Source organism: Oncorhynchus clarkii, chromosome 7 (assembly GCF_045791955.1).
Source record: "Oncorhynchus clarkii lewisi isolate Uvic-CL-2024 chromosome 7, UVic_Ocla_1.0, whole genome shotgun sequence".
Taxonomy (NCBI): Eukaryota; Metazoa; Chordata; class Actinopteri; order Salmoniformes; family Salmonidae; genus Oncorhynchus; species Oncorhynchus clarkii.
This window is the reverse complement of record NC_092153.1, coordinates 70,170,213-70,194,563: the sequence shown is the minus strand read 5'-3', so window position 1 is coordinate 70,194,563 and position 24,351 is coordinate 70,170,213. Positions and strand designations below refer to the sequence as shown.

The 24,351-nt window shown below is 38.4% G+C and overlaps 3 protein-coding genes across 3 annotated transcripts in view; 1 reads left to right on the top strand and 2 right to left on the bottom strand.

Annotated features, from left to right (window-relative positions):
* Nucleotides 1-1,995: 1,995 nt before the first annotated feature.
* Nucleotides 1,996-3,384, top strand: LOC139412670 (calpastatin-like). The gene is given in 6 exon segments (XM_071159331.1): nucleotides 1,996-2,020; nucleotides 2,119-2,222; nucleotides 2,421-2,540; nucleotides 2,581-2,754; nucleotides 3,048-3,092; nucleotides 3,238-3,384. Coding segments are annotated over 6 exon segments (615 nt in total).
* Nucleotides 3,385-6,476: 3,092 nt separating this feature from the next.
* LOC139414427 (CD8a molecule) lies at nucleotides 6,477-9,402 on the bottom strand. Its single transcript, XM_071162339.1, has 7 exons — nucleotides 9,165-9,402; nucleotides 8,418-8,747; nucleotides 8,185-8,271; nucleotides 7,895-8,005; nucleotides 7,487-7,526; nucleotides 7,245-7,312; nucleotides 6,477-6,829 (listed from the first exon to the last, which is right to left on the bottom strand). The coding sequence occupies exons 1-6, from the start codon at nucleotides 9,217-9,219 to the stop codon at nucleotides 7,255-7,257; spliced, it is 681 nt and encodes a 226-aa protein (XP_071018440.1). The 5' UTR covers nucleotides 9,220-9,402; the 3' UTR covers nucleotides 6,477-6,829; nucleotides 7,245-7,254.
* Nucleotides 9,403-17,219: 7,817 nt separating this feature from the next.
* The window catches only part of LOC139413790 (uncharacterized), a 29,054-nt gene continuing 21,922 nt past the window's right edge, over nucleotides 17,220-24,351 (bottom strand). The window contains exons 2-7 of the mRNA XM_071161547.1: nucleotides 23,840-23,970; nucleotides 22,462-22,821; nucleotides 18,402-18,506; nucleotides 18,086-18,172; nucleotides 17,926-17,959; nucleotides 17,220-17,632 (exon numbers count right to left, since the gene is read on the bottom strand). Of these exons, the coding sequence (XP_071017648.1) occupies nucleotides 17,614-17,632; nucleotides 17,926-17,959; nucleotides 18,086-18,172; nucleotides 18,402-18,506; nucleotides 22,462-22,821; nucleotides 23,840-23,966 (732 nt within the window). The 5' untranslated portion in view covers nucleotides 23,967-23,970 and the 3' untranslated portion in view covers nucleotides 17,220-17,613. The remainder of the gene's footprint in view (nucleotides 17,633-17,925; nucleotides 17,960-18,085; nucleotides 18,173-18,401; nucleotides 18,507-22,461; nucleotides 22,822-23,839; nucleotides 23,971-24,351) is intronic.

The window sequence follows — 24,351 nt, the reverse complement described above, 5'->3', positions numbered from 1 at the left end:
AAAAGTTAATTAAGAAACGTAAATAGCTGAAGTTAGCAAAACTACCTTCAAATGAGTAATAGAAATGCAGTATTTCTTGTAAGGTATACCTACATTTTTCATGTAAATCAGCTTAGTTCATTTGATTTCTCTATAAATAAAATTAAATCAATATGGTGAAGTTAACGCCACAATATAAAATAAAAAAAGTCAAAGTCACTTAAGTATAAGTTGCAATACTTTAAATGTTTGAGTTTAGCAAAGTCCACCTTACTTAGAAACTATAATTTACCATAACTCAAATGTAACTGTAAGTTTACTTAAAAAATTTTAGGAAACTGATTTCCTCAATTGTATCAATTTGCCTTACCTCAAATATAATCAGTAAATACAAAACAGTTGCAGTAGTTAACTAATGTACACTCAAAAAGCAAAAGTTCAGAAGTGTTCTGTCTTCCACTGCATTGGCTTTAGCCTAGAGCTCAGAGAGAATAGAGAGCGGGTGAGACAAGTTTACATAGTTGATCGGCCCTCTCTCCCCTCTTCCCTCACTGTAAACTCCAATGTGCTGTCATTACTTAAAACTTTGGAGGAAACCTGTTGCACTAAATATAACTGAGTACAGTTACATAAAGTGATTTTGTAGTCGTTACTCAACCCGATAGAGTCACTGTGATCCTGTAGGGTGACCAAATTTGAGTTGCATCAGCTTGAGAAATGTGAGTAAGCCCCTACTAAGCCACAACTCCAATATCATTTCCCAGTGTGCCTTGCCTTTTCAAGTGAATTGTAGAGTTACCACCCATAATTGTATTTGTTAGTGACAGAGACATGGTTGTTGAATTAATTATTTTTCAGTCCTGTGGCCTTGACCAAGTGATGTTCTAGGTGAATGTTATCATTATAATTCAACTCAATGACATTACATATCTCATAAGGCCTTATTTTGAGGCTTAGCTTTACTCTAATACAGTGGCCCGAAACTCATGGTTAACAGGCCACATCAGGCCTGCAAGTAGGTTTTCAAAATTCGCTAACTGTCCCAAAATTCCCATATTTACAAAAAAATCCTGATTGAAGGATTTCAAGGAATCTTCCAAACAGGATTTCTGGAAAACCTGTGAAATGTACCAGCATTTTGCAACCTTACCTGCAAGTCACATTATCAAATCAAAATCGAATGTTATTGGTTACATACACATATTTAGCAGATGTTATTGCGGGTGTAGCGAAATGCTTTTTGGCTTGTAAAGGGATGTGTAATTCATATTGGAATCCAGGCAGAGATAAGCCATCCAACAGTTGAAATTTGTATTCACCCACAACCTGCATTCATAATGACTGCCAGGGTTAGGAACAGTGGGAGGAGACTACCTAACACATTCAAACTGGAATAACCATTTAATTAATGGGTGCAAAAATTCTAATTATACTATTGGATTAGTTTAGAAAAATGTAGGTTATTTATCTTTGTGTAGCACAATATTAATCACTCAATGTACATGCAGAAACACAGATATTAAAAACAATTCCAAACAATCTACCTGCAGTAGTGCATGCTGGGAAAAAAAGTGTATTTGTTATCATAACTTTAAATAATAGAGTTGGTGTGACTTCTCATTTAGTTTTGAGTCAGTACCACAAACATTTTAAGCAATAATTAATTTTCATTGACTTGGAGTTCAACATACTATAAGTATTTGAGTTAAAAATGCCTTGCAGGGGCCTCCCGAGTGGCTCAGCGGTTTAAGGCACTGCATCGCAGTGTTGCAGTATGACTACTGCCTGGGGCTCAACCCGTCAGTTGAACAGATTTTCTCCCGACACATTGCTGCAGCTGACTTCAGGATTAAGCGAGTGGGTGTTAAGAAACGCTGTTTGGTAGGTCACATTTTGGATGACGCATGACTTGACCTTCGCCTCTCCCAAGCCCGTTGGGGAGTTGCAGTGATGAGACAAGATCATAATCGTGAAATTGTGGAGAAAAAGGGGGTAAAAATAACAACAAAAAATGCCATGGGGTTTATAGTGCAAGAAAGAGGTGACTTATATAGGCAAAGACCTGCCTCCTCCCAAGCCAGAGGTGAGTCTCAAAGAGGCAAAGCGCAAGTCTCTCTCTTTTCATTGACTATGGTCAAGCTCCGGACATCCTGAGCTTCATCAGCTTCACCATCCTGTCAGGTGACTTCATGTCTTCCTCTGTGGCTCCAGCTGTCCTCTGCCCCAATGCTCCTCCAACACAGGTGAACGACACTCTCTACCATTGGTCACTTACTAATCAACCCATCCACTGATTGGTCTGCTCTGTATGAATCTATGATCATCCAATATGTGTTTTTATGGCTAGCTGCTTCGTTTATTCATTATCAGTAGTATAACAGCTTAATTAACATGTACATGCCTTGTTCTTGTTTTTAAATGTCTCTCTCCTCTGTCTCCAGGCCTCAGATGACTTTGCCTTGGATGCCCTGGCAGGGGACTTTGTAGCCCCAGCTGTTGCTCCTGCAGTCAAATCTGCTGTTGACCGCCAGGTACTGAGACACACTTCATGTGATATCATTGTTGTCTTATGCTTCATTCACGTCCAAGATATCGGGTCAGTCAGATTCCCATTGTAACTTGCCAGCATATGTGCGTGCGCTATCTGCTATTTGATCTCAGTCTGCTCGCTGCTCATCCTAGGATAAAAAGATTATGGAAGAGAAGCTTACCAAGGTGGGGGAGAGAGATGACAGCCTTCCAGCTGAGTTCCGGCACACAGAGGAAGACCAAAAGGTAACATATCCAGGGTTGTAGTAGGAAATAAAACGGGGAATCCTGAAGACGCTAATGCAAATCTAATGTGCTAATAGGTGTGTAAATAAAACGGCAAACAACCTTTATGTGTATTTATGTTCCACTACATACCCGAAACATTTCACAATAAACCATAAACAATACTGTACCATTCTGATCACTTTTGGACTAAATAATAAAACACAATTTATTCCCTGTGCCCATAAGTTATGTGAGGTGGATATAGGGTGTAAACAAGGCTGTATAAGGTTATGTTTATTTTATTCTTAAAGGCAATGGCAGAGGCCAAAGTCCAGGCTGATGTTAGACCCAAGCAGGTGAGGTTTCTGCCCAATTGTATCTATAATCGCACAGATCCGTCATATTCAATGTCATACTGTGTTGCAACTCCTAAAGGTCATGTTTAGGTCATGTAAACCAGATGTACAGTACATAAGCGACCATCTTCTTCTCTCCTTACAGCCGTCGATGGATGACAGCGAGGCCCTTGACCTCTTGTCTATAGACTTGTCTTCATCCGCTGGTCCAGCTGCAGCCTCAGTAGCTGTGACAACAGAGCAGAGACAGCCCAGACTGGAGGTACTTACCTACTGCAGACTAACAAACTAACAGACCGCTAAAGTGAGTCTCAGAGTAGGAGGGCTGATTTAGGATCAGTTTAGCCTTTTAGATCATAATGAATAAGATTATATAGACAGGGGTGAGACCTAATCCTAAATCAGCACTCCTACGCTGAGACGCTTTTTGAATACAGGCCCTGAGATGTTCTGTTGGTTGGCGGTGTAAGGTTCTAATTCTCAGAGCAAATAACTCAACGGACACTATGAAAGCTTAACCGAGTTGAATTATTCCCAGAGGATCATTACAGCTGCATTAGACAATGTGCTTGTGCTTCACACAAGCACTGATATTTGACTGTTCCTCATAGGCTGAGTCTCCTCCTACCCATCTGTACAAACATTGTTCTTCTCTCTCAGGACACTACTGATATGGGCCATAAACTTGTATTTCCCCCTTCCACTGGATAATAATAATAAATCACAGACAGTGTCACCAGCAAAGCACACCCACATCATCCACATCCTCCTCCATGCTTCACGGTGGAAACCACACATTCGGAGATCATCCATTCATCTACTCTGCGTCTCACATGGCGGTTGGAACCAAAAATCTCAAATTTGGATTCATCAGACCGAAGGACAGATTTCCACCGGTCTAATGTCCATTGTTCGTGTTTTTTGGCCCAGGCAAGTCTCTTCTTCTTATTTGTGTCCTTTAGTAGTGGTTTCTTTGCAGAAATTCAACCAAAAGTTGACGTTGAGATGTGTCTGTTACTTGAACTCTGTGAAGCATTTATTTGGGCTGCAATTTCTGAGGCTGGTAATGAATTTATCCTCTGCAGCAGAGGTAACCCTTTCCTGTGGTGGTCCCCCTGAGAGCCAGTTTTATCATAGGGCTTGATGGTTTTTGCAACTGCACTTGAACAAACCTTCAAAGTCCTTGAAATTTTACGTATTGACTGACCTTCATGTGTTAAAGTAATGATGGACTGTCGTTTCTCTTTGCTTATTTGAGTTGTTTTTGCCATAATATGGACTTGGTCGTTTACCAAATAGGGCTATCTTCTGTATACAACCCCTACCTTGTCACAACACAACTGATTGGCTCAAACGCAATAAGGAGGAAAGAAATTCCACAAATTAACTTTTAACAAGGCACACCTGTTAATTGAAATGAATTCCAGGTGACTACCTCATGAAGCTCCTAAGGCACTGCAGCTCAGTGCTAGAGGCGTTACTATAGACCCTGGTTCGATTCCAAGCTGTATCACAACCGGCCATGATTGGGAGTCGCATAGGGTGGCACACAATTGGTCCAGCGTCGTCCGGGTTAGGGTTTGGCCGGGTTAAGCCGTCATTGTAAATAATAATTTGTTCTTAACTGACTTGCCTAGTTAAATTAAAGTTAAATAAAATAAATAAAGCTGGTTGAGAGAATGCCAAGAGTGCGCAAAAAGGTGTCATCAAGGCAAAGGGCGGCTACATTGAAGAATCTCAAATATAATTTGTTGAACACTATTTAGGTTTCCTTATGTGTTATTTCATAGTTTTGATACCTTCACTATTATTCTACAATGTAGAAAATTGTAAAAAAATAAAGAAAAACCTTTGAATGAGTAGGTGTGACCAAACTTCTGACTGGTAGTGTTTGGCCTGTGACATTGACTGATGTACATTTCTGATGCATTGCAGGCTTATAGCGCACTACAAGTCCCTTGCCACAAGGAGGCGCCACTCGAGGGAGCTGCTGTGAACAATGATTATATTTTTCTAAATGGAGGAGAACGTATACTTGATAGAAAACAAACACACACAGTGTGCAACGCCTTTCCTGCTTGGTTTTGCACATGACAGAAGATTGTACTAGTTTTGGTTTCTTTCCGTTGAGATGAGGAGAGAGAACGAGAGAGAGAGAACGAGAGAAAGAGAGAATGAGAGAACGAGAGAGTGAGAGTGAGAGAGAGAGAGAGAGAAAGAGAGAGAGAGAGTAAGAGTTTGTCCTAACTTATTTCCTAGGATTGACAGAGAATTTGTTGAATCCTGTGAGGAAAATGTAATATTGGGCTTGCCCACAAGTGTCTTGACTGACTGTCCATCCCAGCTAACAGTCTGCATTGCCCCAATGTACCAGTGATGTTGCTGCAACATTGCTACAGCGTTGGGGGGGTAATTGTGAATGTCATCTGGGTTTAGGAACAGTATAGTTTAGGAATAGTGTGTATGTAGGATCGGGATATCTGTCTAATCTTGATGTACACAGAAAAGCGAGTTCTCTCTTAAGTGGACAGCCACCATAATACACTAGTGTACAGCATAGTCTACTTTGCATAAATCTACATATTTAGGTGCAGGTCTCAAACCTAAAACTTGAGAGATATTTTGGAAATGGGAATTAATTTATTATTATTATTTTTTAAATGAGAATAATAATTGTGTTGTGTGTATTCAACATTCATGGGTCTGAAGTAACTCCTTGTGCCACCCTCAACAACCGAAAACAGAAGCTAACATGGGTAACCTGTAGCTAACATGAGGTAACCTAAATGTATTTCGCCAATAAATGAATTAATTCCAATAAGTAAATGCCAAAAACAAGATATGACAGTAGTAGAATACATTTGTGTAAAAGGATCCTGCGGTATAGGGAACTTACTGTATATTTGTGTTGCAGTTAGGGGGAAGAACTTTATAATATACTGTATATTTTTTAAATTCACATGTAATATTCTGAAAATCTTTCACTTCTTGTATGAAGCAACTCAGTAGTTTTTCAATTTTGCTAAGCTTTACAAAGCTGCTTCCTTCTCGGAGCTTTGGTACGTGTTCAACTCCAATTTAAGTAGGCTATTCTTTTTTTTGTGCAATGGCCTTGGACACTTGAGTAGAATTTGAATAGATTTCAAAACATTTGAATACAAATCTATGTAGTTTAACCATTTCTGTCTTTTCATTCAGATTGTAAGAGGTTACTAATAGAGAGTAACGGAGATAGAGGTTCACTTTAACATGGTCCTACAGTAACAAGAACACACACCATTACATACACTGTGGTTCAATCACTCAAGTATTGCAAAAATATTGCTTTATATGGCACATTTCTACCAAAGATTCATAGAAGTCTAGGAAGAAACTGAATACGACATTTGAGTTAGAAAATGTTACCTTTGGTTTTATTGAAGTTTCACTGCAGAGCTTTTGTCTTTGGTTTCATTTACAGACCATGAAAGTCATAAGGAGAAAAGTATCTCATAACATCATTTTAAACTAAGCTATAAGCAATACATATCTCGTCATTAGACTGAGTAACGACATGAATCATCTACACAAACCTGCCATAAAGCTATTATGTTGATTAAATGAAGAGAGCGAGAATTCGTATATTTATACTATTTCAATGGTGTTACGGAGGTAAATGTCTCAGTAAAAATGTATCATTTAACAAACTGAATGGTTGATAGTAGAGACGTCGCACCATCTTGCGTCTCTCTCAGTGTCTGTGAGAAGAATAGACAATAAACATGTAGTAAGCTACATAAATCACCTGTGTTATATAAATCATCTGTGTTATATAAATCATCTGTGTTATAAGCATTAGTAACTACATTGCGAATGTCAGGTAGTTTTAATATGTTCAATTGTTATTTTTTTTAAATGTAGTCACTCAAACAATAGGGTGTGCTTTGGGTTCTCTTGTTTTTTATAGCGAGAAGTTGAATTACCTTACTATAATCACTGAACAATAATATTCACAAAAGATTATTATGAGAAATAATTTTTGAAATAACCAATATATTATTTTTGTGTTCATACATAGCTTGTGCGTGCTGCTTCATCCTATACTAAAACACACCTCTCAATTTAGAATGTAAAAGGAATATTTAAGTTGAGGAGAGTTTATTCATGATATACCTGTTGAGGGTTAGAAAAGTCTGTTGTTGGCTATAGGATGTTGTTGCCCCGGAGCTGCCATTCTCGGCCTGAATACAAGAGAAAAATAAGAGAAGCTCGTCTTTCTAACTACAAACTCAGTTGGACTTTTAGGGGAGAAAACTCAAAAGTGTGGACCTTCTCTTTTTTTCAACTACTAATTTTCTAGGCTGCATACATCATAACAGGACTCATGTTTGACATATTAAAGAAGGAAAACATACTGTCTTTTGTAATGATGTGGGCATCTTTTTGTTCTTATCCCTGAAACAAAAGAAACAACAAATAAATAATATATAATATTGATATAATATTATTAATTTAAAAAATGATATGGAATTTATATGAAAATGTTCATACATTCTAACTGGAAAATGATGGCAGCATATTTACATAAGTTGGTTCAATACTCTTGTTTTGTTTGGTGGGTGGGTGTTTCATGGGTACATGGGGCTATATTGGTGATTGAATGGGTACATGGGGCTATATTGTTGAGTGAATGGGTACATGGGGCTATATTGGTGAGTGAATGGGTACATGGGGCTATATTGGTGAGTGAATGGGTACATGGGGCTATATTGGTGAGTGAATGGGTACATGGGGCTATATTGGTGAGTGAATGCAGGACTCACGGTTGCAATGGCATACAGTGATGATGAGGAGGAGGAAGAGGAAGCCACAGCCAGCAGTCAATGGGGCCCAAACAATCAACTCACAGGATGCAGTAGGGTCCACCTTTCCCACTGCAAAAACACAAGTCAAACAAAGAAGACATTTGGGATAAATGTGTTACAACGATAAACACCATTGGATAATGAAATATTCTACTATGATTATCCAAATCAACTCAATAAAAAATATGAGGACATTTATATTATGATAAGAATACATGTGATGATGATGATGTCAATAAATATTCTACCTTTGCACGACTTGGCAGTTGTAGAGCTGGTTAGCTCTATGGTTGTGGTCATTGGTGTAGTCGTCGTGGTTGTTGTTGTCATAGGGGCTAAAAAGTGAATGTGTTAGCATGGATAACTTTCAGACTGTTAATAGGCTTTAAAGAACATCTGATAAAAAAAAAACATTGATTTCTATAATTGTATTATTCTGATAGAATTTATTTATGTAATGTAGCCTAGCTAGCCTACTCACCTGGCCCAGCAAGTCGAGTTACTTCACCAAACACAAGCGCGTTACCATTGATTGATGCACAGCTGTAGACGCCACTATCTCGAGCCTTTTTGAAAGCCTTCAGTATCAAGATGTTTTTGTTTATCTGCTCCTCGCTGAAGACCTCATTGTTAAAGTTTGTTTTCTTCATACCGTCCTTGGTACTAAACGATGCAATAAACTCCATTCCAGCGTTGTCTTGCACTCTAAACCAAATCACCATGTTGCTCTTAGTCTTAGAGACTGGTGCACAAGTGATCTCCACCCTCTCTCCATCCGTTTTCTCTGTCAGAGAACTCAGTTGGAGAGTTTCTGATAACGTTTGTGATTAAAAATAAATTAGAGATTCAACTAATGAATACATTAATAATGTATTACTGAAGATGTCTTATTAGGCTAATTCAAAATGCAATTACTGAAACGTGACACATATGATGTTTAGGCTATAGCCTAAACAATATATTTCATTTAAAAATACACTCTAGACAAACCTAAAACACAGAATTGATTAGGCCAACAAAGACGTTACCATTCAAAATGAAATTAAAATACAATATAAAATGATGTAGAGCAGGCCTGGCCTATATAGCAACACTTTTTATGAACTAGGTCTGTGAGAGAGCAAGTGTTCTGGCAATATCGTTGAAATCCATCGACGACTTTAAAACTATCCTACTCTGAAGGGAATAAACGTACTACAGGATAGTAATATGAAAAAGTCTGATTTACCTTGACAAAAGAACAGTAAAACAAGTGTCTGCATCCACTTTTGGACCATTTTCATGTATTTTTGCACAGCAACACGTTCAAGCTCTTCTTCATGGGATGTAGAAACAGGTGTGATGAGGAGCTCAACACGACCCTAAACCCCGCCCAGAGTCTTCTTTCATCACTGGTAAAAGAGGTCATTGCAGGAGTCTTGCACAGAGCTCGTGTATCCCAAGGTGGTCTGCAAGTCTGCTCGAGCAGAGCCCACCAATCCGCGCTGCGCTTCGCTACAGGCTGGCTTTACGCAAAAAACCACACGCGCTTTGAAGCGCACACACACAGCACAATGTGTCAACATTTCAAAGGAGAAATTTAAGTCAAGAGCAGCAGGTCATGACATACACTTTTGAGGACGTGCCTCTGTGCTGCCACTTTGATAAACATCGTATTGCAAGAATAGCAGAATAATATCATCAATAGGTCTATAAAGTGATATAAGTGTTTATTTGATTGTATTTGTGTTATTACTATTACCTTTGTTGCGTAATGTATTAATAATGTAGTTAGGCGTAGGCTACTATCGTGTCAACATTAGGCTGTGATTTACTAATCTACAGCCTACGTCAGTGGTGTTATGTCAAAGTTTCATAGATAGGCTATAGCAGATTAGATTTAGAAATATAATTAGAAATAAACTGATACCTGGGTGGCTGAAAATACGTTAGGATAGGCTGGTTTGAAACACAGCTGTGCTATTTATTTTTTCAATTCCTCAAATTAAATTGTTTCAATTCACAGTAGAAAAATCAGCGGCAAGTGTACAGGAAGGATACAATATTGCTAAAGACATAACAAATTGTGAGTAGGCATTGCATTAGTCTAGGATTCTCAATAAATGTGTAAGCAGCTTGTCAATAAATAAAATGTTGAATATTATGACATGATTTGAGACAACATTCAAATAATTGTTTTGATTCTTTTGAAGAGTGAGGCTCTGCTCATTCAACACTTTAGGGTTCTTCCCTTGGGCAAATAAAATATAATTAAAATCCATTTATATAACTTTTGGATTCATTTTGATAACATTTACATCTATAACTATAAATGTTCATAAATAACAAGGCTTATTCGTGAAAGATATTGAGTGATGCGAATAAATGTTCGGGCATATCGCCCCCTAAATGCAAGAAATAGTTCACGCCAAAAGTAACATCTCGTTTTACAAAAATAGCCAACAGTCCAGAAAATGAAAATGATGGCACCTGTTGTCGTAAAATAGCCAACAGTCCAGAAAATGAAAATGACGGCACCTGTTGTCGGTGAATCAGCGGGGACCTAGGTTTTGAGGAGGATGCGAGTCAAAGTGAGCAAGGAAACACGCCTGCAGAACCCAATGTTTTGAGACATTAACATTTTTCAAAAAGCAACTCTGTAGCCTAGACTCATGTATCCACTTCATTGCCCTTTCACGCATGTGACTATAGGCCTATCAACATGGACATTACGCTACAGGCTGGCGGACATACAGGCCATGGTTATAATCACCTATCTCTTGCCTATTTGTTTGCGTAGGTTAATGTGTCGCCCACATTATATTTGCAGTTTGGCCAACCTCTCCAAACGCAGGAAAGGACGTGACAGTTTCAGCACGCTGGACAGAGCCATGACATCGCCCTACTCGTCTGCTTCAGCAAAGCTGCTATCCTTTCCCATAAAAAGGTTAGTGCTTGTTCGTTTCTCTTCAGTTAGAAATAGTTTGAAACACAGCTAAGATATGAACAAAGAAGCTTCTGTACATTCAATGGAAAGGATATACAGAAGACTGACGGAAGAGTGTAGGCTGCAGAAACCAACTCATACGATCAGCCTAGAGACATCACATGTGGCGCAACGCTGTATAGGCCTATACCCTGTAACAATGTAGCAACATGAGATTAACTTCAATATATATATATATAGCAATATTAAGCAACACTCTCTTTGCAAGGCCCGCCCCAGCTAGCAAATAACGTTCTGAAAACCATGTTTCTTACAGCTTGGTTAGAGCATGGTTGTGCTAGAGTTATTTTGCATACAACCTTCCCACAACTTTCCGGGAATGGTGCAGGATAGTTGCTTGACTTTGGAACATTCTAAGCACATTTAAGGAACTTGACAAAAAAGTACTTTAACAGAACATTTCCTAAAAGTTCAAACAAGGTTACATTTAATTAAAATGTTGGTATTGTTCTAGGAACATTCTCCAACTGGTTTGACATTGACAACATCTAGAAACAATGTTTTCGGTGCAAATTTCAGTACTTCAGGATAATGTTTCCTACAGGTTTCGTCGTGGTTTTATTTAAAGTAATGTTCTCAAATTGTTCCAAGAACGTTAACAAACAACGTTCTTCTGTGGGAATTTCAGTACTTCAGCATAACGTTTCCTACAGGTTTCCTCATGTTCATGTTCTACAGGTTTCCAAATTGTTCAAGGAACGTTAAGAAAACGTTCCATAAATCCACAAGAAAACTTTAGTAATGTTCAGAGAACATTCTAAGAATGTTATTTGAAATTATAAACTGTGTGGTTCGGGCGCTGACAGCCCATCTGAGTTACGCCATGCCCAAGAACAGCCCTTAGCCACATACCACACCTCCTCGGGCCTTATTGCTTAAATATATAAATAGAGCCCCACATTGGAAATGGTTTCAATCATTTTTTCCCTTTTTTTCTTTGACATTTTTTACCTCTTATTCTCCACAATTTCATGGTATCCAATTGGTAGTTACAGTCTTGTCTCATCACTACAACTCCCGTATGGACTCAGGAGAGGTGAAGGTTGAGATGAGTCCTATGCATACTATGAAACACAATGCCCGCTTAACCCAGAAGCCAGCCGCATCAATGTTTCAGAGAAAACACTGTACACATGGCAACTGTGTCAGCGTGCATTGCACCCAGCTTGCCACAGGAGTTGCTAGAGTGCGATGGGACAAGAACGTCCCTGCCGGCCAAACCCTCCCCTAACCCGAACGACGCTGGGCTAATTGAGCGCCGCCCGGTCACGGCCGGCTGCGACAGAGCCTGGACTCAAACCAGGATCTCCAGTGGCACAGCTAGCACTGTGATGCAGTGCCTTAGACCACTGCATCACTTGGAGGCCAAATAGTCCTTCACAGTGGTGGAAAATTGTCATACTTGAGTGAAACTCAATATAAATATATAAATAGAAAATGAGTCAAGTAAAAGTGAAAAATCACCCAGTAAAATACTACAAAAAGTATAAATGGATTTAAATATACTCAAGTATCAAAAGTACATTTAATTGCTAAAGTATACTTAAGTATCAAAAGCAAAAATAAAAGTACAAATAATTTCAAATGTATTATATTGAGCAAACCAGATGCCATTTTATTAATATTTTGTTATTTAGGGAAAGCCAGTGGCACACTCCAACACTCAGACATAATTTACAAACGAAGCATATGTATTTAGTGAGTCCGCCAGATCAGAGGCAGTAGGGATGACCAGGGATATGCTCTTGATAAGAGCATGAATTTGACAATTTTTCTGTCCTGCTAAGCATTAAAATGTAATGAGTACTTTTGGATGTCAGGGAAAATGGATGGAGTAAAAAGTTTTTAGGAATGTAGTGAAGTAAAACTAAAAGTAGTCAAAAATATAAATAGAGTAAGCACAGGTACCTCAAAAACTACTTGTGTAGTACTTTATACCACTGTTTTTCCACTATTCATTTTTCCCATAGGGGATTTTAGAAACACTTAAATGTCATCTTTCGATGACATCTTTGCTAAAAGGTATTGTGTCAATTTAAAACTTGCACAAGACAGTTCACAGAATTGGCCATAAAATGTTTTGCCAATGTATTCATTAGTACATTTAGCTAACATTAGATAGTTAATCCAGAGATTCCTACCTTTGCCTCGATTAGGCAGTCTAGTCCAGATCATAAGTTATCAAAACATCATGCCAGGGTAAGCCTACACGAAACACATCCTTTTTTTAAAGTGTTTTTAAAATCCCCTATGGGAAAAATGAATGGTGGAAAACTATTGGAACCATTTCTCTGTTTGACCGCTAGGTGTTATGGGTATTATGACTCATACTGTGGTACTCTATTCCCTGCTCAGCATCAACAAAACTCAATCTATCCTCTATTTTGTTAAGTGTGTTCAGCCGTCTTGGCCCACTAATTGGCCACACCTGATCTTAATGAGTGCTTGTTTCCTTTGAACTGGGCTCTGTTCAAGTAGGCTAAAATGAACTGATTTGTATCTCATTGATGCTGTGTCACAATAAAAAATACATTTGTTTGTATGATTAATGCCTAAGGAAATACATTTCCATGTGTCCTATCTATGCGTTGGAGTAAAAAAAAAGTTTCCCCCAAAATAAGACAGCAGTGTTATTAAAAGTCTTATTGAAACATTCAGTGAAAGTATTAACGAAGTTATTGAAAAACCTCCAAATAACATAATTTCTGTTCTCAGAGCATTAACCTTCCCAGGAAAACTTTAAAAGAACCAGAGTAAAACGTTCTTAGAATCTCCCTACAACCTAAAAACAAACGTTCCGAGAACAGATGCTTAAAAAAAGTTACATATTACTGTTCAGGAAACCTATGGCTTTGATCCCTCAACCAATGTGTAACCAAAAACATATGTTCCCACAACTTCCAAGGAACCAAATGTGCTAGCTGGGGCAGCTGTAGGCATAACAACTGTTCCATTTAAGTTTCCATTTGAGAAATGCAATTAAGTGCTCCTCTCACCTTGTTCATGTTGCAATCATGTCTTGTGTCACCTCATGCCCTTTCTTTACTTTGGAAAAGGAAAGATGACTTTTACTTACTTTAATGTAGCCTAAAGTAACTAAAATCTGAATGTCATGTTGAATGTCAGTGCCTGAAACTTTAGGTCTGTAAGTGACGCAATAACTCATAACCACAGGGGGATTGTGCATTGTGTTGGTGTGTTCTGTAGTTAGAAGGTGGGTGTCCAGGAAGAGCCAGTCAGACAGAGATATAGGGGCTCTGACAGTTAGCCACTTTCCATCCCTTTGTATCTGTGTTGACTCACCTAACCCTCCATGGTGCTTTCTCTCTACCCCTACCGGGGCTTCCCTGTCTTACTCACAATGAGGGCTCTCCGACCCCAAATAGTGTGTGTGTGTTTGTGCCTAGAGGGATGACCAGGGTATGCCTATGAGAGAGAGAGAGTTCCCTGAATATTTAGGACCACATTAGACACACAGAGAGTTTGAGTAACTCGCCATTCAAATGCAGTCAGAAGTAGGCTCCTCTCATTTAAGATGGAACAGCAGCAGTATTAGGATAATTTACCCTGCCCTTATAGGGGCTCTATGCATTGTGGGAAGGGAAGAGACAGAGAAGCTACCGTTGGATGATCTCAGTATACAGTAAGTAACAATGGCTGACTAGCTGTGACAAAGCTTGCCATGTCTGTCATCGTTAGAGCGAGATAATGGACAGACAGACACAGACAGACACAAAACACCAACAGACAGACAGACACAGACACAGACAAAGACAGACAGACAGACACAAAACACATGTACGTAAACACACTATAATCTGTAACCAGATTTATAGAATTGACAATGTGTAACACAATAGTGTTAACGTCTATCAGTCTATTGTAAATTAACCAAGAGTACATTAGTTGGTAAGGGGCTTGTTTGTTTTTGGAAATGCTGATGGCAATGACATGAGATCTTTCAAGAGGGAGATTTGAAATATTCAGTCTTCAAAATAATTTGTACTCAGTTTAAACTGTCAGAGACATATATATTTTCATGGATGACAAAGTTTCTGTTATTTCAGAAGATTTGTGTTAACATTTATGTGTTGAGTTTAGCTAATTCCTTGTCTGTGTTTGTTTAGGACAAAACTGTATGCAGCACTTCATAAGAAATGTTTGCCTAATGATTCATCTAGCATTGTTTAATGAATTACTTGTGTAAGGTGAACTATATTTCAGTGTTTCTTATAGTACATAACCATTTGTTGATGAAACATTTTTGGTATAGTATTTTACCAAACGTGTGATACAGGGGACTGTAGTGTATAGGATTGGCTTTTAATCATTTTTTATCTTCCAAAAGCTATTTGTATGGATTTTAAGCTTGTGGAAAATGAAAGAATGACAAATGTAAATTAAAGTGGTTCTTGCCACTGCTGTTGATTTCCTTTTGGTGTAACAATAGTAACAGAAATGGATGAGCCCAAGTTAACAATTATACTGTCAGAAGGAAATATAAATAAATACAGTTATGAGATTACAAATGCTACAAATGATGAGAATAGCAGAAATATAAAAAATAATATCTTCAACCATAGTTACATTACATTTTGTACACAGGATTAACTATATATTATATATGTGTTTAACTAAATATACTAACTACTATTGTTCTGATCACAATATCATTGTTTTTTTTTTGTTGTTTTTTTCCCAAATATCTTTCAAATCAAATAAAAGAGAAGAATACATTTAGGAGCGCTGTTGTGTTTTATGTAATCCTAATATTACATTGATAGATATTACATTGTTTGTTCAAGTGTATATTTATGAGTGATTTACATTATTTGTACTATGCTCAAACAGAAATCATGGATTAAATGACAGCATTACTTTTCAGTTATAGTTTTCACTGTCACGTTTTATTATGCTCCGGCATAAGCATTCATATTTCTTGTACATTTATTAGTATTCTTAGAATATCTTCAGATTCTATGAAATGTTCAGCACATCTCTCTTCAGGATAACCACTTACCATTCCAGATAGATGTAATGTCTTCGGACTGTTGTGAACGTGTTCTCTAAACCAGAACATGTTGATAAACAGAGTACATAGAATGCTTGATTTAAGTGAACTGAGTAATTCTTTATTTGACAGTCTTGTTTCTACTGGTGTTTAGGGGACTGTAAAATAAAGTGTTACCCAAGAGTGTAAATTAAAGTGTTTCCTATTTATTTAATAGGAAATTATATGATAGCAATGCCAAAGAAACATGGTTCATCAGCTACTATACATAGTGATGATTTTTTCAATGAATCCCAAAGAAACCAAGGTGTAATTATTACAAAGTGATTAGGTATAAACACTGTAAAATAAAGTGTAACTATGAACTACAATTCCATGTGCACTTTTCTGATGCTCACTTCTGCCATCAACCCCTGTAGTCAACTTTTCCATTCTTTTATTAGGACACATAAAAAATAAACAATGTGACAGACATTCGACGCAATGTCAGGAGTTTAAATAAAGTTTAGGGTTTTGTAATGTCTGATGACAATGTACACATGCCTTTTCACTCTATTTTCCTCTCTCTCTCTCTCTCTCTCTCTCTCACTCTCTCTCTCTCTCTCTCTCTCCTTTTTCTATTTCTTTCTCTCTCTCTCTCTCTCTCTCTCTCTCTCTCTCTCTCTCTCTCTCTCTCTCTCTCTCTCTCTTTTTCTCTTTCTCTCTCTGCCTGTGGCGTGGTCTGTGGTCGCGCTGCGGTTGTTTTGTTTCAGCATCAAGATGAGGGACTCAAAGTTAAAAGAACAATGAGACAGAGAGAGCGATAGCATCTCAATGTGCGCAGCGCGCTCTCTCTCCTCTCTCTCTGTCACACAGGAAAGGGTCTTGTACACTCTTTGAGACCCGAAGAAACGAAGACAGATGTTTTTATCACCCCATTCAAATGATAAAGGTGTGCATGCTGTTTTATACAAGCGTTATCTATGTGTGTTTATCATGTAGACTAATATTGTGGTTGACATCAATAAATACTTTTTATATACAGTGTTACAGAATGTCCCTGCTCTCCGCAATGTGAAGTGAAATAGTGGAGAGCAGGCTTGATTATGTTTGTGTTTAAACACACACAGTGAGATTAAAAGTCTTCTACTCAACAGCTAAAGAAGGAAATAACACACACGCACGCACACTATGCTATAGACACACACATTCACACACATACACTATGCTGTACACACACACACACACACACACTTTTCTCTGGTCCCTGTGATAAGATGACAGTACGTAGACATGAAGTAATTCTATTTTTTGTTTTTTACAGCTTTTATTTATCATCAATACATGTTGCACACATCCAATAATCATAACATTAGGCTACTGCAGCAGAATGCATAGCATTGGTGCAATACTAGCACATACGAGAGTAATACCTGCTCAATATAAAAGGTTTTTATATTTGAAACATCTACTTAATTACAAATCCATAGCCAGAGACATTAACTTTGTGAACAGAATCCTAAATGTTCTCTTTTAGACAGTTGGAACTTCAGGCTGTTTCTTCGTTGTAATGAACAAAGAATAGAAAAGTAAGATGCTAATAAAACAGTCTTCAGATTCATAAAGTGGAAGGAGATCCCTGTAAGGACACATACAGTAAATACAGCACTGTCTCTGAGTCTGCAGTGTGGGCGCTCTGAATTACTCCAATGGTCCTTTCCTGTGAGGCAGATACAAACAGTCAAAGAAAGTCAAATACACAGAGATGAATACAGCGACAAAGACACTGTCAAATATAGAGAAAGTGATCAATCACATGTAATCGTATTCATTGTTATCTAAAAGGCCAAACTGATCCTATGAATACAGGCTCAGATCTACTTCTGAGAAAAAGAGTAAGTCCCCGAGATTGATACAGCAGCAGGAAGATAGATTTTATCGTGTCGTGAGAAAAGGGGAGAGGAGAAGTGGAAGATGTCATCACAGATTTGTGAAGTTTACACGAGAACTTACTTGGCAAACTGATGTCGACACTTTTTGGGTAGTCCTGTAGCACATACAAAAACAAATTCAGAACAACAGCAGAGTAACTGTAATAAACATGAATATATTACTACATTTCTACATTACTACATTACTTATCGGCAGGTAAGGAAGGAGAGAAGACACTCACGGCTGAAGTAGTACAGTGTGGAGATCAAAGCCACAGCCAGGGCCAGCAGCACTCCAACCAACGGCCAGAGAACCTTGGAGCCACAGCCTGAAGCACAACAGAAAACCTGTTAAATAATGTTTAAACTGCTGGGACGTATATCGTGTCAACGTAACTAGTTCCATAACATTGGGGTTACAGACAGAGCCCTGGTTCTCCAAAAGAGAGAGTGAGACCACTAATTAATGGGATAATATTTGTGGATTTAGCTTAAAACATTCAACCTGTTACAATAAAACAACTTATTGGACAGACTTGTTACATTTATGAATCTTACCTTTTGGGGTTTGATAGTTGCTTTTGGTGCAGCGGCCGTTTGGGATGCTGTTTGGGATGCCTTGGGGCTGCGGCTTTGTGACAGGGAGTAATGTTGGCCGAGTTTCTGGTGGGTCACAAAAATATACAATGTGATGGATATAAGAAACACTGTGAGAGAGACAAAATGCACAAAAGATAATGGAGAGAGATTTGGACAGATGAAGAAGCTTGGAAATGGATCTGCAACCGGCGCAAAATAATATGAACTTATTGCTTTTCTCTTCTATAACAAGGCTGAATTCCCCACTATCGTCCTGACTTCACTAGAAATGAAATGAATCCCAACCTAGCGCTATGAAGGGATAAGGGTTCGCTTATGGGGACAGCCGAAGAACCCTTTATTCTAAGAGTGTAGACCATGGAAAATCAGGAAATTGGTCTGTTCTCAGGCCATTCAAAAGATAATACAGGAGTATAGTGTAAGAGAGTTATAGTTACTGTTGTGTAACTATACTGAACAAAAATTTAAACTCAACATGTAAAGTGTTGGTCCCATTTTTCATGAGCTGAAATAAAAGATCCCAGAAATGTTCCATACGCACAAAAAAGTATTTCTCTCCAATTTTGTGCAGAAATTTGTTAGTGAGCATTTCTTCTTTGCCAAGATAATCCATGCACCTGACAAGTGTGGCATATAAAGAAGCTGATTAAACAGCATGATCATTACCCAGGTGCACCTTGTGCTGGGGACAATAAAGGCCACTCTAAAATGTGCAGTTTTGTCACACAACTCAATGCCACAGATGTCTCAAGTTTTGAGGGAGCGTGCAATTGGCATGCTGACTGCAGGAATTGTATTTAACCTTTATTTAAACAGGGAGTCACATTGAGATTAAAAATCTATTTTACAAGAGAGCCCTGTACACATTACAATAAAAACAGAAAATTAAAACAACATACACATATGTGTATAAAACAATATAATTCAGCACACAACAAACAAAAATAACCATATTAAATAAAAGCAATCACATTTAACTACATAAAGGTCCTCAATCAATAATTTAAACTGCCTTTAAACTACCAGTACATGTAGCTGCAGTGAACGCTGCATTTTGTTCCAGAAATTAGGGGCAAAAAAACTAAATGCAGATTTTCCCAAATCTGTGGAGACTGAAGGGATCTCTGGTGTTATCCATTCCTGTGAACGGGTTTGGTCATTTATGACTCTTATCTTAATTAATGATGTTACATATAGAAGGAGTTTCTGTCAGATTGCTTTGTAAATAAATAAAAGAGAATGCAGCTCTCTTTTTACAGACTACAATGTCTGTATAAACGTATTGCGGAATGGTAGACTGTGCCCAAGGCTTTTCATTTAGAGGTTTCTGTATGTATGTTAACAGTATCACTAAAATCCAATACACAGAGAAGCATTGTTTGAACAATCTTTCTCCTATTTTTAATACTAAAGCATGATTTATTTTGATATTAAAAAAAACAATCTTGGATCTTAGCTTCTTAGTAAGATTTTCAACAAACGTTACGGCGGACAACATGAATGTCCACCAGAGCTGTTGCCAGATAATTTAATGTTAATTTCACTACCACAAGCCGCCTCCAACCTCTTTTTTAGAGAATTTGACAGTATGTCCAACTGGCCTGACAACCACAGACCACGTGTAACCACGCCAGCCCAGGGCCTCCACATCCGGCTTCTTCACCAGCGGGATCATCTGAGACCAATCACCCGGACAGCTGATGAAACTAAGGATTATTTCTGTAATAAAGCCCTGTAATAAAGCCCTGTAATAAAGCCCTTTTGTGGGGAAAAACTTACACTGATTGGCTGGGCCTGTTTCCCCAGTGGGTGGACCTGGCTCCCAAGTGGGTGGGCCTATGCCCTCCCTGGCCAACCTATGGCTGTGCCTCTGCCCAGTCATGGGAAATCTATACATTAGGGCCTATTTTTTATTTTTTTTCAATTGACTGATTTCCTTATATGAACTATAACTCAGTAAAATCGTTGCAAATGTTGCATTTATATTTTTGTTCAATATAGTTATAGGCAGGGGCACAACTTTGGTTTTAGAAGTGGGGGGGGGTCATCATTTTTTAAATTTTTTACATTTTGCCAGACAAATAAATGCTCCAAACAGTCTACCCGACCGCTCGGAGGCGTCCGCATGGTCCTAAAGCACCACGTTGCCTCGTTTTGTTTCACATTCCAATGATAAAACTGGGGGGGGACAAATATGCAATTTCCGAATGTGGAAGTGAAAGTTGTGTCCCTGGTTCTAGGTTGTAAATTTAGGAATTCTGGATTAATTCAGGAACCTTCTCATCTCTAATCAGCAGGGTTGGGAAGTAACAGATGACATGAAATCCGTTATGGAAACTGTGTAACGTGTTACATAACCAGAGTTCAGATTACAGATAGTTTTGAAAAACTAGATGATTACTTCTAGGATTAAATTCAGAAAGGAGGTTTATGAAAACAATCTTTGACACCTTTCTGTTTTCTCAATGACATTCAAATCAGCTCTGAAAAAAAGCTCAATTTGTTCCACCTGAGGGAGTCTGACTATAAGACCAAATGCATTTGACGGATAGCGGGAAAATGTTGTATGCTACATTCCAAGCTCTGTCTTGCGAACTCTATCAGCATCCAAATTGATTATCCATCAGATTATCAAATTTGAATAAATGCTTGGAGGTGAGGACGACAGCAGTGGTGTAGCCTACCGGATGATACGGATATCACTTATTATTGATATCTACATAGCACATGTATGTTAATCACACACTCTCTCATTGATCTATTTGCAACTTACGGGTTGTGGTTGTTGTGCTGTGGATGGCTGTTCACAAATGTATATGTGTATTTTAACCCAATAATGACTGAATTTAAGAAGTTTGAGCTGCCTATCAATCATTGTTTTTGCGACCAGTGGATCATCAGTGAAAAATGCGTTCTTGCTACAGCTGCATAGTGCAGATCCCAGTCTATGAAATTCAAGTTTGAAGAGTTCCCACCTTCTAAACTCCTCCGTGGTATTGTGCTCCATACTGTCATAAACTATTTAAATTTAAGAAGACCATGAGTGGGGCTTTTATTGCTCAATCTAATTTGTTCTGATTCCAAAATAAGACTCAAAGGGACCATCAGTAGTTGCTACATCCACTGGACTTATACATGTATGATATATACCCATTGATTCTTGAAGAATATAACTTATAAATGCCTCACGAGTTTAGTTCAACTGTCACACCCCATGAGAAGCCGTAATATAAATGTGAACCAACACTGTATAGCCCCAAAACGTGGTTAAAACAATCATTTTGATATGGATGGTCAGTCCTTGCATCCATAGCTCTGTCTATTAATCTGAGAGTGGTTACATTTCTCCAGGCCCATCCCTCAGATATTTATTTATTTATACCAAAACACAGGCGGGGTGTCATTTTTGTCTTCTTCTAATTTTCCTAATCTCAGTTTATGTGAAAAAACAAGCAAATATAGTGTAGAGTGGGGGTATTCAACTCTTACCCTATGAGGTCTGGAGTCTGCTGGTTTTCTGTTCTACATGATGGTGTCCCAGGTCTAAAGCAGAACAACTGGCTTCGAGGTCCAGAGTTAAGTTTGAGGGGGGTAGAGAATCATTGTACCATCTAAACTGCTGTGAAATATATTTTCCATAACCATAAATATTGTATTTTCAGCTGGTGTACAAAACTGAAAGCAAAAGACCCAAAAATGAGCGCACATAGATCAGATCTATATCTATTAGACTTGCTTTCAATGAGAATGACAGATCTATAAATCACATTTCTATGTGAATTTGGTCGGGTCGCCGAAAAAGTTATATATTGCAAAGTAAAACTAAAACTAACTGAAAGTAATCAGATTAGTTGCTAAATTTGGTTAATCCAAAAGTTACGTTACTACTTGTAATTTTGGACAGGTAACTAGTATCTGCAAAAGATTACATTTAGAAAGTAACCTACCTAACCCTTCTATTTAGCCATAAGAAGAATGGGAAGCGTCAGTGCCATGCATGGGAATGGGTTCCTCTCACCTCCAGGTCTGAGAAGAACTCCTGGCCTCCACAGCTCGTTCTCTTTCTGGTTCTGGAGCATACAGGTGTACAGCCCTGCGTCCTCTGAACGTATGTTAATGAGGCGCAGTGAGAAAGTCATCTTGCTTCCCCCATCCCGCTTACTGGCCTGGAACCGATGTTTGTCCACACTGGGTTCATGGCTGGTCCGGCCAGCATTGTTGAGGCTGAGAAGGAACTGGATGTCAAGGTTGTTGTGGAGAGTGCGGAACCAGAAGACCGTCTGGCAGGAGCGGCTGGAACACTCACAGGTGAGGACCTCTGTGTCGTTGATCCTGGGGTAGCGGACGAAGTCGGACTCTGAAAGTCTCTGGCAGGACACTGGGATAGGAGAAGTGAATGGAGGTTTAGTTCAGCTAAACAAACTGCCACCACATCAAAGGAGACATACAGTATATAAACAATACTGATGGAATGAGGTCCTATTGCCATTTGTGTGAGAACTTGTTCTCAACTAGCCTACCTGGTGAAATAAAGGTGAAATTAAATAAAAATAAAAGTGTATGCTGGACAGAGATCAAAATAATAAGACATGATGGATGTCCGTAACACGTACGCTGTCCTACAATATTCTCACCTGACATAAGATTGAAACATTGTCTGCTTGTGCGTCAATATAAATGAATGATTGTGCTTTCACCAGTATTGTGGACACCTGTTTATTAAATCAGGTCAATTATACATTAAATACTGTACATCAAGCGAGATAGAAAGACAGAAAGAAAACAGAAGGTTTGAGCCTGCTCAATGTAAAAACCTGAACAGACACAAACCAATACTATCATCAAACCAGTCGTTTTGCAATAGTGGAAATGTTAAATGACAGCGCCTTGGAACCATGAAGAAACACAAATGAAAGGTTAGTGGAGAGACTTATCTATAAAGGCGACATTATGAAGCAAACATTGTGCGAGAAACTGCTGAAATGTTTCGCTTGGCTTCTTTATATGTAATGCGTCACAGAAATATGTATACATATCTTAACTGCAGAGCTCGCGTTGGATTTAAGAATAGCTCTTGGTCGTCTTTGAATTTCCGTCATGTCTTGAAGACAATATTGAGGGTCTGTGCATTTTGATCCAGCATACTGTTTTTTATTTACTGTTATTTAATCATCTCAGACTAAAACATCATATCACTTAAATATTTTAAAGAACTTTATATAAAGAAACTTAAAGAAAACACAGGGGCCTCTTCAACACTACATTAAGCAAATAAATAACACACACATTTAACATTCTGACTTGCACTAGTTGTCAAGGTGGGTCTAACGCTGTTCCTGAGGTCTCAACAGAGAAGAACTTGATGACAGTGGGTAGACAGAATATTGCGGTCCTACCTGTTGTCATCAAACACACCATTGTCCATACCAGTCCCAATGGGGTCATCTTGAGTGGCTGTGGACTTGTGGTGTATGTCTCGAGTGTTAGCTGAGGGTCGGCAAAAGTGCTTTCTTTTCCCTTCATGCATCTGCCAGAGAACAGGGGAGGAACTGAAGTAACATGGCCAAGTGCTGCCTGGGCAACACCCCTTGCCTGGGAAACACACAGCCACACACCAGGCCTATCGCACACGCACACACACACACACACACACACACACACACACACACACACACACACACACACTTGCAATAAAGACATTACGTCAGAAGATTTCCCCAAATAATAAATTAGATTTATGTCCTCTTGTTGATTGTTTGTTAGGTTTTGTCTGTATTTGCCACTTAAGAGATCACTGATTCATACAATATTAACACAGAAAATAAAACATCAAATAAATACATTTTACGGTAACTTTATACTCCTAACTCAAAACCTGTATTGCGGTATGTCTAACTATTCTTCTATA

Excerpts from the sequence above, each read along its gene's own strand:
- LOC139414427 (XM_071162339.1), bottom strand. The coding sequence starts at position 9,219 with ATGAAAATGGTCCAAAAGTGGATGCAGACACTTGTTTTACTGTTCTTT. Across the intron at positions 8,748-9,164 it reads TTTACTGTTCTTTTGTCAAG|AAACTCTCCAACTGAGTTCT; the intron begins GTAAATCAGACT and ends AAACGTTATCAG. Across the intron at positions 7,527-7,894 it reads CACTGTATGCCATTGCAACC|GGATAAGAACAAAAAGATGC; the intron begins GTGAGTCCTGCA and ends CTTTTGTTTCAG.